The 18,071-nt window shown below is 38.4% G+C and overlaps 1 protein-coding gene across 1 annotated transcript in view; it reads left to right on the forward strand.

Annotated features, from left to right (window-relative positions):
• The window catches only part of MIB1 (mindbomb E3 ubiquitin protein ligase 1), a 157,222-nt gene that overhangs the window by 24,891 nt on the left and 114,260 nt on the right, over positions 1-18,071 (forward strand). Inside the window, exons 2-3 of the mRNA XM_006901063.1 lie at positions 12,243-12,414; positions 14,763-14,892. Of these exons, the coding sequence (XP_006901125.1) occupies positions 12,243-12,414; positions 14,763-14,892 (302 nt within the window). The remainder of the gene's footprint in view (positions 1-12,242; positions 12,415-14,762; positions 14,893-18,071) is intronic.

The raw sequence follows: 18,071 nt of genomic DNA on the forward strand, positions 1-18,071 counted from the left end.
TGCGGCCCCAGCCAAGGTGGAAACAAAGGAAGAGTCGGAAGAGTCAGACGAGGATATGGGATTTGGTCTCTTTGACTAAAAACCAAAAACCCACCAACTCTGCCAGCTTTGTGTGAAACAAGGAAATAAAGGCTTCATTCTCTTAAAAAAAAAAAAAAGAATGTGCAACCAGAGTGCTCCTTGGGGGTCAAAGGTGGTGAAGTTTCATATCATGTACTTTGGGCATGTTGTTGGGAGGGGCTAGTCCTTGGAAAGGGACATTGTGTTTGGAAAGGTGGATGGTCGGTGAAAGACAAGAAAACCCTCAACAAGATGGTTTGACACAGTGACTGCAGCAGTAGGCCCAAGTATGTCAGAGAAGACAAGGATGCTGTAGGACAGGACAGGGTTCAGATCTGTTCATAGGATCACTAAGTTATACTTGACAGCATATAACAAGAACCACCAGCCATGAGGTAGAAATAAAAATAAATTAGCTCAAGACCGCTGTGATCTATCATTTTACTCCTGCAGCAGTAGCAAAGTTCAGCAGGGCAGCAAACAACAAATGCTGGTGCGGTTGTGGAGAGATTGGAAATCTTATTCACTGGTGTTGGAAATGTGAAATGGTATAGCCACTATGGAAGGTGGTCTGGCGCTTTCTCAAAAAGTTGAAAATAGAAATACCATTTGACCCAGCAGTTCTATATTGGAAATATACCCTAAAGAAACCAGAGCCACTCAAACAGATGTATGCACACCCATGTTTATTGCTGATTATTTATGATGGTAAACAGATGGAAGCAACCCAAGTGCCCATCAAGAAACAAATGGATAGAAGATCTATGGTACATTCACACAGTTGGTACTATGCAACCTTAAAAAACAGTGAATAAGTGAAATGTTGCACAACATGAGGGAGCCTGGAGGACATGATGTTGAGTGAAATATCACAGTCACAAAAGGATAAATACTACATAACTCTACTGTTATAAAATAGGACAGACACCAGGGTGTTGGGGAGAGAAAGGGAAAAAGTAGATAGATAATGAACTTTGTAGTAGAACAGATGAGGGGAAGAGCTTTGTGAAAGGAATGATTAGGCATTATATGCACGACAATCTGGAACAAGGGTTACATTACAAGGTGGGCTGAGGGAGAGACAAGAGCGGGGAAGAAAATGTGCAACAATGAATTTTGTTTGTTTGTTTGTTTGTTTGTTTTAATTTTTGTGTGAGTGTACCGTCAAATCAGATCTAACTGGTACAGGAGGAGATTGTCCCTCCTTTTCCCGGCAGAGCATCTGGTGAATTCGAACCTTGTGCCTCTGGGATTGTAGTTGCAGCTCCTTGCCACTAGGTCACCAGAGCTCCCTAACAATGAATTTTAAAAAAAGCCAAAAAAATCAATGCGCTGGGAAATCCATATTGCCTCTACCATACATGAAAATAGGATTTAATAAATTTTATTGAATGCAGTAAGTTGAATAGGGAACGTGATGGCCTGGGTAGATACACACACACACACACACACACACACACACACACACTTCTTTACTCACTTCTCATCATGGTTAGATTAAAAAACTAGGCTGTTACTTGAAATAAACAGTATGTGAGAAAGGGGGATGACCACATCAGATGACAGCATTGTTACCTACCAAACTACTGAGAATCATGACTCAGGCAGGTTGACTTAACTGTCACAGTCAGTACTGACACTTAACCTTGCAGGTCAGTGTTCATTTCTGCCAAACTGTCATCATGAATGCAGAAAATAATCAGTAGGTTTTTGACAGTTGCCATAAATAGGAAATAATATGGATAAATAAGTATGGGTAATGAGATAGTCACTAAATGAGGAAAAGGTGTATTATTCAGATTGGATCAGAGAGAAGTAGGAACAAACTCTGGTAAAGTGATAAATTGTAAAAGATACCAAGCTTTATACAACTCCAACCTGAATTTGAATTTGATTTTTCTCTTTACTAGCTTTGTGTGACTTCAGACGAGTTACTTATCTGAAACAGGTGTTCCTCACCCATAAATGCTTACATTTTAGGATTGTTCAGAAAATTAAGAAAATGTACATAGAGTTCATACTGTTTAATATTAGCTAGGGTTGGAGGCAAGGAATTTGAGGCACTGTCTCACATAACTTTATGCATGTTGTAAGAAGGCCATTGTGCTTGGAAAGTGCAGAAGAGAGGGAGACCCTGGATGAGACTGACTGACAAATTAACTGATGGTAAAGTTGGCTCAGGACAGGGCAGGATTCAGAGCTGCTGTTCACAGGGCCCCTAAAAGTTGTAGTGGACTCTACAGCACATAACAATAACAATAGCAACATCATACTCGTGGAGTTCCTGGGTGATAGAAATGATTAACTTACTTGACTGATAACTAAGAGGTTGGAGGTTGAGTCGTCTGGAGGTGTCTCATAAGAAGGACCTTGGGACCTATTTGCAGAAAATCAGCTATGGAGAACCCTGGGAGCACAGCTTCACCCTGACACATGGATCTCTCAGAATTGGCTCCACAGCAGATGGGTTAGTAGAAATAATAAAAACAGTCATACTTACTTTTTTTTTCTAATTTTTTTTTATACTTTCATTAAAAAAATTTCTGTATCTCTGGAATAAAAGAATGTGTGGCCACAAAAGCCTTACCCTCGTTGTTGTTGTGTGCCATGGAGTTGCCTGCGACGCCAAACGACCCTGTATACAACAACTCTAAATCCTACTCTATCCTGTGCCAATCTTATGTCTCTGACACACCTACCTCCATTACCCCAGTCACTGAATCAATCCATCTCATTGAGGGTCTTCCTCTCTTGCACTGTCCTCCACCATCCCAAGCATGACATCCCTCTCTAAGGACTAGTCCCACCTTGCAACATGTCCACAATATATCAAACAAAGCTTCAGAATCTTTGACTCCAAGGAGCAGCCCGTTTTAACCCTCTCTAGAATGAACCTGTTTGTCTTAGCAGTCCATGGTATATTCAGTACTGTTCTCCAGCACCATAGGGCAAAGGCATCAATTCCCCTTCATCAATTCTCCTAGTCATTGTTCAGCTCTCTGATGCATAGCAAGTGATTGCAAAGACCATGGCCTGTATCAGGTGCACCGTAGTCTCTAGACATCGTTGCTCTTCAGTACTTTGGAGAGCTCCCTAACAGCAGATTTTCCCATCGCAGGACATCTTTTAATTTCCTGGCTGCTGGTGCCAAGAGTGTTGACTGTGGAGACAACCAAACTAAAGCTGTTAACAGTTTTAATCTCTTCATCATCGTTAGGAATTTTAGTTATGTTTGAGAAAATTCATGAATCAGTTAATTGGTGTGATGGTTCAAGGAGAATAAGATACATATTTTTGTTGGCTACACCTTAATCTCTCTTTGTCATATTTGATTTGGAATTAAGGCTGAAAGAATCCTTAAATCAGAAATAGAATTCCCTTAGCTCATTGAATGACATCAGTATGCAGTTGTGGGATTATAAGTAATTGCATTTAAGTCCTGATTAGTAGCTGATGGATTTTTTTTATGTTAAAGGAAAAGCTCAGGATTAAATTCTAGGTGTCATCTTATTCTAATTAGGAGCCCTGGTCGTATAAGTGTTGGGCTGCTGCAGAAATTGGCAGTTTAAGTCCAGCAGCAGCCTCTGTGTGGGAGAAAGATGAAACAGTCTCTCCCTGTTAAAATTTATAGCCTTGACAATCCTGTGGAGGGTCTCTGGGAGTGGACAACAACTGACTAGGGGACGGTAGGGTTGTGTTCTAATATAATAATTTTTTTTTCCTAGGAAGTACGTTACATAGTATATGAGATATTAGAAAAGGTAAATGAATCCTTCCATATTTCAACAGACACTGCCCTGGATGTGCTCACTAAGTTGTGCCAAGAAATCTGGAGGACAGCCAGCTGGCCAAATGGAAAAGATCAATATTTGTTCCCATTCCAAAGAAAGGTGACCCAGTGGACTGCGGGAATTATCGAACAATATCATTAATATCACATGCAAGCAAGATTCTGCTGAAAAGTATCCAAAAACGTTTGGAACAGTATGTCGACAGAGAACTGACAGATGTACAGGCTGGATTTAGAAGAGGTCATGGTACTAGGGATATTATAGCTAATGTTAGATAGATCTTGGCAGAAGGCAGAGAATACCAGAAGAATGTCTATCTGTGCTTCATTGACTATGCAAACGCTTTTGACTGTGTGGATCACAACATGCTGTGGGTGACTCTGAGAAGAATGGGAATCCCAGAACATTTGATTGTGCTAATGTGAAACCTATACTTGGACCAAGAGGCAATTGTCAGAACAGAGCAGGGTTCAAAATCAGGAAGGGGGTTTGTCAGGGACGTATTTTGTCTCCATACCTTTTCAATCTGTATGCAGAACAGATCATCCGAGATGCTGGGCTATACGAGGAGGAATGTGGCATCAGGATTGGTGGAAGATTCATTAACAACCTGTGTTATGCAGATGACACAACCCCGCTTGCTGAAACTGAGGAGGACCTGAACCAATTGCTGCAGAAGGTCAAGGACTGCAGCCTCCTGTATGGATTGAAGCTCAATATCAAGTAAGCAAAGATTCTCACCACTAGGCCAATTGGCAGCATCAGTATGGATGGTGAAGAGATTGAGATCGTTAACAGTTTTATTTTACTTGGCTCCATAATCAACCCTCTTGGTAACAGAGCAGCCAGGAAATCAAGAGACAAATTGCATTGGGAAGTTCAGCTGTGAAGGACCTCTCAAGAGTACTGAAGAGCAATGATGTCAGGCTGGAAACTAAGGTGCGCCTGATCCGGGCTATAGTCTTCGCAGTTATGTGTGGAGAGTTGAACAGTGAATAGGGATGCCAGAAAGAGAATCGATGCCTTTGAGCTGTGGTGCTGGAGAAGAGAATTGAATATAGCATGGACTGCTAGGAGAACAAAACAGGTTTGATCTGGAGAAGGTGAAGTCAGAATGCTCCTTCGAGTCAAGGATTCTGAAGCTCCATCTGACGTACTTTGGGCATGTTGCAAGGAGGGACTGGTCCTTGGAGAGGGACATCCTGTTTGGCAGAGTCGAGGAGTGGTGAAGGAGAGGAAGACCTTCGATGAGATGGATCAATTCTGTGACTGGAGTGGTGGGAATAAGTGGATTTGAGATGGCGAGGTTGGCACAGGATAGAATGACGTTTAGAGCTCTTGTACATAGAGTCACTATGAGTTGCAAGCGACTCGATGGCACATAACAACAACAACAAATGAATCCTATAGTATTTGTGAATCTATCCAGAAAGAAATCATTACAAATGAAGCTAAAATGTCCTGTGTATTTCTTCCCAGCTGTGTTCTTTCTCTGTCCTCTCTAAAACCAAACCAGGCCCCAGCAGGCATGCGAGGCTGTGAATGCCACCGGGAGGCTGCCGCCTTTCTCCCTCAGAACATGGACCTTTGGGCAAGCAGCTCAGCAAGCTCTGAGATCCACCACCCCCTGAGGTGTCAGAAATTGTTATTTGGCATAATTCTCATAGTTTTCTTTGTACTTCAGCTCCTTTTCAGATCTCCTGAAACAACATAAAGTGTATATTTGGAGCACTTTTTGTTCTATAATAATGATTATTTCTGTAGGTCTCAGCATTTTGTTTGAAGGATTTATCTTTGTTGAAGTGTGTAACCATCAGACATTAATTTTAAATGTGTAGTATTCCACTGTATATGTATGTATCTGTATCTGTCCTTTTGTTGAATAATTAGATTGTTTACCTTTTCAAACTTTTATATAAAGTAGTAATCTTTACACTTACATGGTGATCCATTGGTTCCCTGCTTGCACAATGGATTAGGTGCTAGGCTGCAACCAGAAAGCTGGCAGTTTGAATCTAGCAGCTGCTCTTCCACAGAACGATGTGGCAGCTTGCTTGTGTAGATTTATAGCCTTAGAAACCCCATGGGACACTGCAGCTCTAAGCTCTAGTCTTGTCGCTGTGAGTCAGAGTCAGCTCAGTGGCAGCGGGCTTGACAGTAAGCCCCATTCAAGTGTTCCATATATGAAGCTGCTTTTTGTAAGAACTCTGGTCCTCTCATTTGCTTTTTCTGTCTAGAAAATGACTTAAACAGAATTTGAGCTGAGGGTAGGGTTGTGGGGTTTTTTCCTTTCTTTTAAATGTGGTTATAGATACTGTCTAGCTTGTTTTTCTATTCTCCTAATAAAATTTTCCAACAAAAAGACTTCAGTTATGTAAATTCTCCAGGTTTTTGAAGTTAGGCAAGATGCCATTAAAACGTAGGGCAGATGGCCATTTGAGTGTTAGTGGAAAGAGTCAAAGCTCCATCAGGTGGTTCATTTTATGGTGGCAGATGTCTTCATAAAGCTCATTGGAGGAACAGAACACTCACGCTCCAGGGTAATACAATATTCTATAGCAGGGAGAAAGGGTGCTAACAGGTTTAGTCAGGGACTTAAATTTTATGAAATGAATTTTTTTTTTTTTAAATGAAAATTTTAAGGAATAATTGCCAGGGCTTAGAAAATTTTAGGTTGAAGGGAGTCGTTTTAGATGAGACTAAATGGATCTAATAAAGGAAAACAAAAACTACATCAGTGAATTGTTAGTCCTACTATTTTCTAATTTTGTTGTATGTCGTCTTTAAGTATCAACTTTTGTTTTAAAGTCAATTAATTACATTCCCATTTAAAGTTGTGTAATACTAATTTGGATAGTGGAGAAGCTTGAGTTTACTTGCTTCAGTTCTTAGCATTAGTCTGTTTCCCAGCTGTTCAGTAGCTTTGTTGGCATTTGAACTGTGGGAACCAAGAAAGGATTTGGATGTGCTTTTGTGTAGGTTGATGGCTTTTCTGAAGTATTCTTTAAAACCTTGAATTATGGGAGTTTTTTTTTACCAATTGTCATTGTGTCTTTAAATGGTTCCTTTTGAAGCAGCCTGGATACAGATTATGAGCTCATGCATGTTGTTATACTTGGTGGAAAATGAACCTAGGAATGGAAATAAATAGGGAAATAGTGAAAAACTGAACTTTTTTGGGGGGGCTTGTGATACATTTCCCCCTGTGTCTTTCATTAATTGGCTCGTTGAAAGAGCTGCACAGTTAGTTTAGGATTAAATTTTACGTGCATTGTGAATTCCAATATGTTTATCATGTTTTACTTCTGATATGGAACTAAATGGGTGACCTATTTTAGAGCTTGTTGAAAGCTTCTCTGTTGTGTGGACATTTAATGTTACTGGTATTTTGTATTATGATTTTTTGTGTGTGTGTCATGATGTTTTCCTATGATAAAACAAGTTTTTAGACTAAATTAGGCTGGAGGAAGCCAGGAGTGTTTACTTAGAAAAAGTACTTTTTTAAATTATTACCATGTAATAGGTCTGTGAAAGCATTAAAAAGGGCTAAATCTAAGTCACACTTACATAGTCTATTAATGAAGTAACTGTGCATTTGGATCTTGGTACTTCTGAATATTTACTTAAGGCACTTCATGGTTTTATTTGTGTTTAATTTTTGTTCTGAAAAAACGTGTACCAGCTTCCCAGATACTTACATTGCATATTAAAAGTACACCCCTTCTTGCTTGAAAATTTAGGAATTCAGAGAAGATAGAATAATCCTATTCCTACACTTTAGGCATTATTTTTCTGATTTTCTTATGTACATGTATTACACACTGTAAATTTTTGAGATTGTGATTTGGATGAAAGTTTACAGGACAGTTCTATTTTCTGTGTAGCAGACTGAAACAGTTTATGTGCTTGTGGCTTCTGTGAGTCAGGGTTTGGAGACATGGAGGATTGGCTCCATTTTGTCTAGGGTCTTTGTGAAAGATTCTTCCTTTATGTCTTCTTCATGTGGTTGTGATGACTTCAGGGTAGCCAGACTGACTGCCTATCAGGTCAGCTCCCAAAGGCTTTCAGCATATCTGAATGCTGAGATAGTTACCAGTGTGGGCATGTGATGAAAGGATTTCTTTTATGGGGCTGTTGCTATGGTTCTTTGGAAAACCATAGAGATTTTCCCCAAATCCTGAGGAATTATTATTACTCTAGTTTCCTAACTCAGAAGGTTTGTTACTTTTGTCCAAGTTGATAGACATTTCCTAAGTAAACTGTAGACTGTTATGGTTTAATACTTTTTTCTTGCCCAAGGCTACAGCCAGCCCTGTTGATTAGTATACACGTTGGATGAATTGGTGGTTAATTTGCTATGCAAATGAACTTACTATGGACTATGGAAATGAGATGACTATCACTTACTATGCAAATAAAGTACATGTTGCCTGCTGAGAGGTGATTGGTCAAATTTTGATCCTCTTCTTAAAGGGAATAATTTTCCTTGAAATTGACAAGGAGTTGTGCATAAATGCACCTAGATTCTTTGAAGTTTTTCATATAGGAAGAAGCAGGAAGAGAACAGAAAGCAGGTACAGAAGAAAGGGAGAAATGAGGCCAGAGAAAAGCAGAGAGGTGGCAAGGAATGTCATAAGAGAGCTGTAACAGAGGTTTAAGACTGTGTGTGGTCCAGAAGGTACCCGTGGCAGAATTGGTGGTGACCAGCAGCAGGGCTTGGAGGTGCCTGTGCTGAGGGAACCATGAAGCTACTGTGTACTCTTGAAGAAGGGAAACTTGACTTAGATGTTTCCTCAGCCTGAACCTATTGATCTTGATTCCAAATTATGCCCACTTACTTATTTAATAAAACACTTAATTTTAATTTTGTGAGATTGGTGTGGCCATTTGGTTAACTTGACTCAAGTATTAAATTGGATATAGAAAATAAATAGTACAGGATTTTTTTCCATATCAGAAAGTAGTAATAGTGTATTAGTTCTGTGGGATTTAGTAATAACTGCTGCTTATGTGCTGCCAGTAAAATATTCTGTTAGGTCTTGCATATAAAACACATTATTCTTTGATTTTTGGAACATCCCTCAGCTTTAAAGAGCATACTGCCTCCCACCTGCAAAGGTAACTGAGATTCTTAGAACTAAAATAGCTCATTTAAAAAATTTAATTATGGAGAAATTTCTAACTTACAAAATCAGAGAATAATATAATAAACCATCATGTATCCATTACTTAGGGAGCGCTGGTGGCCTAGTGGTAAGAATCTGCGCTGCAGTCCTGAAGGCACACGTTTTGATTCTGCCAGCTGCTCTGTGGGAGGATGGGCAATCCTGGAAACCCACTGAGGCTTAGCTATAGGTCGGTTCTAACTCGGTGGTACACAACAACATCCATTACCCAGCCTTTACAATGTGTGGTCTTTTTTCATTTACATCTCACCTTCCTCTATAAAACTAAAAAAACCCCTCAAATTCATTGCCATCCATTGAGTAAGAACTGACATCACATATAGCAGATTTTTAGAGGGTATAGATCACATGAGAGGAGGTTGCCCTTCTTTCTCCTGCCCTGCTGGTGGATTTGAACTTTGGATTGGCAACTCCTTACTCACCAGGCTACCAGAGCTCCCTTTCCTTCTGTAAGTACCATTAGGCATGTAAACACTTCCATGAAAATGACTCTGTAAGGACACCTCTCAAACTTGAATTCAGGTGTCTTGGTTATCTAGTGCTGCTTTAACAGAGATAGCAGAAGTGGATGTCTTTAACAAATACATGTATTCTCATGTGGTTTAGGAATCCCAACATAGAAATTTAAGGTGCTAGCTCTAGGGGAAGGTATCTGTTGATTCTGGAATATTGTTGTCTCCTTCAGCATCTGTATACCCTTTGGAGATCTTCATGAGTCTTGGCCTTCTCCTGTGTAAATGAGCTTTCCAGCGCTGAGGACTTGCTTCCAAACACATAGTCTATTTCTGGTCATTCTTTCTTAGTGGTCTTGAGGTCCCTCACTCTGTTCTCATCTGCCTCCTTTTATCTTTCTTTAAGTCAAAAGGTGATACAAGCCAAGGAAACTCCCGTTGCTTAAGACCTTTGTTAGTATAAAGGATGTTACATCCCATCCTTAATCCTCTTACCTGCTGCTTGGTTTATCAGAGCATGGAGGATCATGACAGAACTTCATTTTAAACGTTTTCACCTTACATATTTGTTTTATTTTTGGTGATGTTTTTTTTTAATAATATATTTATTTATTTTTTTACAGAGGTTTTGGATTTCCATTCATTCATTGCCGCAATTTTCTCCCTTCCCACCCCTCCCCACCAGCTCGCTTCCCCCTCCGAAGAGAGAAAAAAGAAAAAAAAAAAGAAAAAAATTCCTTCATTAGTATACAATTTTTTAAGTCTTTAAAAATTAATTTTAATGAAAGTTTAGAGAGACTTAGGATTTCCAGTCTTTCATTGTTTCACTTTTCTCCCTCCCCTCCCCTTCCCCCCCATTCACTCTTTTCCTTGAAAAGTAAAAGAAAAACTCTTTCATTGTTATGCAATCTCTCCCCCCAAGTCCACTCCACTGTGCAGCCTTCATTCTGGACTCCTGTCATGACAATAATACCCAATCATATATCCTTTTTAAACAGTTCTTTCCCTCAACTGTTTCATTGCAGGATATACATCATTCCTCCCCTCCTTCTCTATTTTCCTCAACCCTGATGGCAGTCCCGTTTTACACCAGTGGCACTATGTAATATTTGTCCTTTTGTGACTGAGATATTTCACTCAGCATAGTGTCCTCCAGGATCATCCATTTTGCATAATATTTCATGAGTTCCTTATTTTTCAATGCGGCATAGTATTCCATTATGTGAATATACCAGAGCTTCTCTGTCCATTCGTTTGTCAGTGGGCACTTGGGTTGTTTCCAGCTCTTTGCTATTGCAAACAAATCCACAGTAAACCTGGTGTGCATATATCTGCTTGGGTGGCAGTTATGGTTTTTTTAGGGTAAATTCCCAGTAGTGGAATTTCTGGGTCAAATGGTATTTCTATTTGCAACTTTTTGAGAAAGCGGCATACATACAGCCTTCCACAGTGGTTTCCTCGCCAGCATTTGATTTTGCTGTTCTGTTAAGTTTTGCTTTTCTTACTGGGGTGAGATGATAGCTCATAGTTGTTTTGACTTACATGTATTTTGTGGGGACACAATTACATAAATGATATCGTGAAGTCTCATTATTATGCTTAGGATATAGCACTTGCTGGGTAGGTAGTTCATCATTCAGAGTTGACCTTTTAGGTTGTGTTCATAAAAGAGTGCCATTGATTGATAATTCATAAACCATGCATTTTTAAATAAAAATTCTATTTGAATACTGATATTGCACCAGAATAATAAAAGAACATTATTTCTAATGCTAATATCCTAAAAGGTCAGGTCCCCCAGTCCCCATTGCATTTGGTGGGGCATTTTATAGTTCACATGTCTCTTACTCATCCTTGTCAACATTTATGATGGAGAAAATTCTACAAAATGCTTATTTCTCTTTTTTGACAGTTTGTTACCTATTTTCATTCTTGGGAAAGCTCAGCTTTTCCCTTTAAATTGCAATACTTGCCTACTAATGATTTTTAAGGTTAATTCTTTTTTTGGGAAAATTTCTTAATACTTAAGTTAATTGACAGTTTGTTTCGTGATAGCATGTAAATAAGGTTGTCTTTGTTTTTGGTGTAATTGTTTAACTCTTTTTTGGGGGAAAATTTCTTAATACTTAAGTTAATTGACAGTTTGTTTCGTGATAGCATGTAAATAAGGTTGTCTTTGTTTTTGGTGTAATTGTTTAAACTGAGTATAAATTGAAATTAGAAAATATTACTGAGACTGTGAAATCTGAAGCCTGTACTTGGGGATATAGAGCTCTTGCTTCTTTCCCTGGATTGGACATGTTTCAGTTTGGATGAGAACAAGGAAGAGGTTATTAAGAAGTAGACCAGTGTTTTAAGAGAAGAGAAAATATTTACTTTGTAGTTTGCAGTGATTAAAATAGATGAAATCTATTAGAATGAAACTATTACATGATACACTTGAAATGTTATACTCCTCTTTATAAAAAGATCTTATAAAACACTCTGCCCTCATTCATCCCTCACCCCTCCAGGGAATAATATCTTATTAAATTATAATAAGTCACTCCAGGGAGATTTGGGCTGCTAACCTGTCTGATGGTTCAAATCCACCTGTGGGTTCCTATGGAAGTGATCTTTTCCTGTGCAATTTACAGCTTTAGAACCCCAGTGGATGGTCAGCTATGCATTGCTTTTCATTCAGTGACAATAAGAAAATAATAATAAATAAAAGTATTCCTAATTAACACAAATGTGTACCCTTGTTTTAATAGGCATCAAACATGATGGAACCATGTGTGATACCTGCCGCCAACAACCCATCATTGGCATTCGATGGAAATGTGCAGAGTGTACAAATTATGATTTGTGCACAGTTTGCTATCATGGAGATAAACATCACTTAAGACATCGATTTTACAGAATTACTACACCAGGAAGTGAGCGGTAAGGGAAACAATTTTTTCTTCAGTTGTAATTTCTTGTTTGTGTTCAACTTTTGTCCTATCTAGTTTTAAAAAAGGTGTTAGGAAATTACTTCTGATAGCTGGCTTACTGCCTGGAGGTAGCAGATTTCAGGCTGGAAGGGACCAGGCATACGATATAGTGAGAGTCATTGATGGTAGAACTGCATGAATTATTTTGGACAGACTGGAATTCTACAACATTTGAGACTCTTTAGCATTTGCAAATGCACAAGCAGAAGAGACACTGACTGTGCTTTCTGTTCTGTCACTTGCTATCAGGTAACATTGGGACTCACTGATGCCAGCAGGCATGTAGTAAGACTGGTAGCTACTAAACCTTTATCCAGATTTGAATGTAAATGACACACAGTATTCTTTTTTTTTCTTAGATACAAAATACATTTATTTAGATACTTTTGCAAATATCCCAGGTATAGATTCTTCTTTTGTTGTGTGACAAACAGTATTCTTGCAGAGTTGACAAGCTGAGTAAAATAATGAATCAACTTTGATTATCTTGATGGCATTTACTAAGTATCTTAGAAGCAAGAAAGAATATTAATTGCTAATGCATTCAGAGTTTCAGGTGATAGAGCCTTTTTACGTAGATACAAAGCAAGTCTCACTAGTTGTAGGAAGGCATATAGAGTAGCAGAAAGAATAGAGTTTCAAATCAGACTACGCTGGGTCTGGCTCTGCCATTTTTTAACTGGTGATTTTGCCTTTTGAATTATAATTTTTTAAATTAGAATATAATGAAGATAATAAATAAGAGTGAATGCAATTCCGAGATAAAATTAGAGAAACAGCACAAGCAAACAGAAAATTATTCTGATTATATAAAAAATACAGATATGTAAGATAAAAGGGTAATTGTTCATGGAGAACAAAACTGACCCCTTTAGTGCACTGGAATATTCTTCAAGGTCTGTAATCTTCAAGTATTCTTTACTGCAAGTGGAGACAGTTTAATGTAGATCAGATCAGGCTACTGATATATTTTATTTGCATGTAAATGTAATGCTCTAAAGTTTTGAAGTCCAGTGGTTTCTCACAATGATGTAATGTTTAACAACACACAGTCTCGGAAACTGTGTGTATTAGCCTGTGTTTGTTCCTGGCAGTAGCTGACTGAAGCAGGGGAATACCTTTACTCTAAATAGAGTAGGAATCCTGATAGTATAGTGCATAGCGGTATCAGAATATTAACCAAAAGGTCTGTAGTTTGAATCCACCAGGCACCCTATTGTAGTCTCAGAAGCCAGTGGAATGTTACCATAAGCTAATACTGACCTAATTACAGTAGATTTTGGTGCTAGATAGGTGATGCTTTCCAGCCCACCCAAGTCCCTACCACTCCTGTTTGTCTTCCTAACTTTGAGATTGAGGGTTATTTGCCCTTGATGTTGCTGTAGTGGCATATTTCCTAGGACCTCTCATTTATATTGATGTTACTTGTCTGCTAGCTAAAAGAAGTTGAGTTTGTCACCTCTGAAGTGAAGAATATGTTGTTACTGGTTGCCATTAAATTTATACAAATTTGAAAAGGAATAATTTTAGTTTTAGGGTTTTGTTAGAATCTCATAGAAAATCTAAGGCAACCCTGTATTAGTAGAGAAGAACTGCTCTGCGAGATTTTCAGGACTGAGACCTTGCAGATGCAGTTCACCAGGCCTGTTTCATGAGGTACCTCTTGGCGGATTTGAACCATGTGACTTTGGCTAGCAGCCTAGTGTTTTATTTAACAGTGCCTGTGTTAAGTACATTTGAGTTGGAACCGACTCATAGCTGACCCTTTAGTGGCTTTTCAGAGATAATAAGTCACACAGTCCCCACCTTTTACCTGTGGAGTAGCTGATGGATTAAAACTGAGTGCCATTGAGTTGGCAGCACAACTCCTTACCACTAAGCCACCAGAGCTTGGATCAGATTCAATTTTTGCTGTCTTTACGTGTTACTTTCGTGAACTTGGGCAAGTACTTAATCTCAGATTTAGTGTCCTCATTTATAAAATAGATAATATATCTTTCTCTTAAGAAGTTTAATACTCTTTAAAAAAAGTTTAATATTCTTAACAACTGTGCCATCACTTTTACGCATAATAAAAACTTAGTACAAGCCAGCTGCTGCTACGACTGCTGCTTCTGTGTAACTACTGTCATCATCACCACCTGTAGAGTGCAGAAGGCCTTCTTGTATCATGTTATCAAGTCACCAAACAAAGGATATTTTCTATTTTCAGAGTGACTCTCTTTATAATCTTACTTTTAAAATAAAGCACTCTTACTATTCTTATACACACTTGAAAAGGATTAATTTTATTTTTAGGGTTCTGTTAGAATCTCGTAGAAAATCCAAGAAGATTACAGCCAGAGGAATCTTTGCAGGTGCCAGAGTGGTACGTGGAGTAGACTGGCAGTGGGAAGATCAAGATGGTGGAAATGGGCGTAGGGGAAAGGTAAAGGTATTTTTTGTTGTTGTTTTTTTTTAAATTCAGCATGTTACTCTAACATTATGTTCCGATTTTTATTACTAGTATAATTGGTTTTATCGACCCATTTATTTCTAATGCCAGTAATAATTTAAAACATCTTTATTTCCTTTTCCTGAGAGAAAAATGATTGTTCTTGCTGTATTGTAAGCACTGACATTCCTTGCAATGTTGTAGGTAGATTTTACCCTTTTACCTTCAGACATTGTGATGTCTTACAGTTGCCAGAATACTTTTTTGGACATTTGACCACTAGCCCATTTGAGCTACTGTTTTTATAATTTGGCCTGCTTAGATTATAAGCAGACCAGTTATGTTGTTGTTGATTGCTGTTGAGTTGAGCACAAAAGGCCTGAAATCTATTACCATGCTGTTCCAAATGCCTGACCTCCTGTGCAAGTCCGTGGTTCCTGACATCATCAGCTCCTCGTTTGTTCAATTCCCCCACTCCTTTATGTCCCTTGAGTTCAGCGGTTTGCTGGAAGAACTCCCAGAGACTCAGATCCATCAAGGGAATGATTCATGGAATTTCATTTGTATAGGCCAGTGAGCATTGCAGACCATTCCTTGAAGGCAGGCATCCCCAAAAGTGAGAAGTATAACTGAGGTCTTATGAGCTTCTGGAAGCTTCTAGTAGGGTAGGATTAATCCTACTAATCCTAATCCTCTCTCTCTTTTTTTTTTTTAATAATTTTTATTTATTTTATTTTTTGTGTGTACCGTCAAATTGGACCTGACTGGTACAGGAGGCGATTGTTCCTCCTTCTTCAGCAGAGCATCTGGTGGATTTGAACCGCGCACCTCTGGGATTGCAGTGCAGTTTCCTGCCACTAGGCCACCAGAGCTCGCCTAATCCTCTCTCTTTAATACATGAAATACTTTAGCACAAAATGAACACCCAGAGCTAGTATCTAATGCTTTCAGTTTTCCTACAAATATCGCGTCATTTGAATTTTCCTATTTTATATTCCGATGTCTTAAAGGGCTGCTTCTCTTTGGTAGCCAGGTTTTTCTGATGGATGTACTTACTTCTAGAGACCTTTCTTAGGCAACATGTAGAGAGTTTTAAGAAGTCATTTCAAGCAGTGGTTTTGAATAGACTCTCTAACATGGGTGGACCACTGAGGGAGATTTGGGTAAATGAGTTTTGTCTTCATATCTTCTTGCTCAGGTTGATTATTCATCTCCTGTCCAACAGATTGTGAGTATATATGTTCTGTGCTATGCTAGCTAAATGGATGTAGTGTAATGAATAACATTTCCTATTTGAGACTTCGATAGTAATCTCAGTTTACTGTTAATCTTTTGAGAAAAAATAAAATATTATTAATCTTGAGAATTAGTGGTTTTAAAATCTGTATTGTTTGAGGAGCTCTTCACATCATGCTCTGGGCATCTCTTTGAAGATGGGGTAGTGGTAACAGCCTTGCCCCACGCAGCATGTAGATCCTGGCAGGTCCCCTCCTCACTTCCATACCCTGTGCGAAGAAAGGCCTCCACGACCTCCTAGCAGACCTGTGTCACACATATGGATGAATACAGAAAATGTGTTAAAGCTTAAGAATAATAATAAAACAAGGACTTCTGTTCCTGCTACACAGGGCGGTGTGGACAGGTTTCAGTATTGGATATCTAGGTTGCTGTGTAGTTTTTTCATTTAAACTTTTCATGGTTTACTTCGTTGTTTTTACAGATAACGTAAAATTTATTAGTAGCCATTGAAGTTAATGAAATAAATGTTTTTTCATTTTATTTTGATTTTAAAGTATTTGGTTCTTAGCTGTGATGAGGAAATAGATAATAGGAGGATATTTAAAGCTTTCTGGTTGTCTTTCCCACTTGCAAGCTTGCCAGTGTAACAACCATCTTCACCTTGCCTTGGATTTTAATTGTCTTGTCAATTAGTGTTTAATCTTACAAAATTTAGGATTTAATTTTTTAAAAGCAAGTAGTAAACACAAACCTTGCTTTTATAAGCCAGAGAAGAATTTACATTTTTAATTGAAATTGAACATACACTGAAAAGAGTCTCTGGGTAACCTGTCTTCCTTCAGCTTCACTGAAGATTTATGAGACAAGGCCACTAATGAATTGAGGGCAATATGTCTCAACCTAGGAGTGGAGTATGGGCTTCATGCTGGGCATTGAACGGGATTGTGGTCAGGGGAGTTGCTGTGTATTTTTTGCTTCTAAGTCGTCATGGTGTACCTCACAGTTTTTGGGATAAGTCAAAGCTGAATACTCTATTGGGAGATATGAGGGAGCTCATATGACAGGGAGCAGGAGGAGGGTGGAAGACAGAGTGGAACTTCATCAGTACAGGGTCCTAGTGAGTTAAGTATATTTAAAATGTTTGATCAGACTTACTGGGACAGCGTGTTTTCATTGTTAAAAAAAACGGTGTGGTAGCAGTCCTGAGAAGAGCCGTCAACACGTCTGGCTGCAGTCTGGACAGGTGCCCTCAGAGCCGGGTGCCACATTCTGGGAGTTATTCTGGGAGCTCCTTTGATATCTTGCTGTAGATCTCATATCATTATCTTTGTCTTTTGATAAAACACACATTCTGGTAAGTTCTGTTTGTTTTTTCTTTGTAATACTTTGATTCTGAAAATGTCCTTTACTACACTTGCTTGTGATCAGAGACTTATGGGTCATTTATTTTCCAGCAGCATTTAAAGCCTTTTGCTTTTTAAGTCATATAAATGGAACTTGCTGAGTTTTTCTTATTTTATAACTTTTTTGGGGATAAAAATTAGGCTGTGAGTCATCAGAATTAATGTGCCCAGTAACTTAATTAAATTTGCCCTATGACTTAATTTACTGAAAAATTAAGAAAGAAAAATGAAATTATTTTTTTGTGTGACTGGAGGGATCTTAATATAATTCTTTAGGCTAACACTGTTTCAGTACTTGTTTGAGAGTGCATGTCAGTTTTCCTCAGTATTTTTGACACTGCGTGAATGAAAAGTTGCTTATCTCCTTTTTCTTACAGTGTTGACTGCTGTATACTAGTTCCCTGATGTAACCAATCTTAATTGAGTGTAGTATATTCTTCTTTTTTTTTTTCCTTTTTTGTTTTTTTAAATTTAGGTTGTTTATTTTTCATTTCAATGAACATCTACAGAGATTTTGGAATTCCATTCATT

This window comes from Elephantulus edwardii, unplaced genomic scaffold, assembly GCF_000299155.1.
Source record: "Elephantulus edwardii isolate Elephantulus edwardi_28Jun2011 unplaced genomic scaffold, EleEdw1.0 scaffold00307, whole genome shotgun sequence".
NCBI classification, from domain to species: Eukaryota; Metazoa; Chordata; class Mammalia; order Macroscelidea; family Macroscelididae; genus Elephantulus; species Elephantulus edwardii.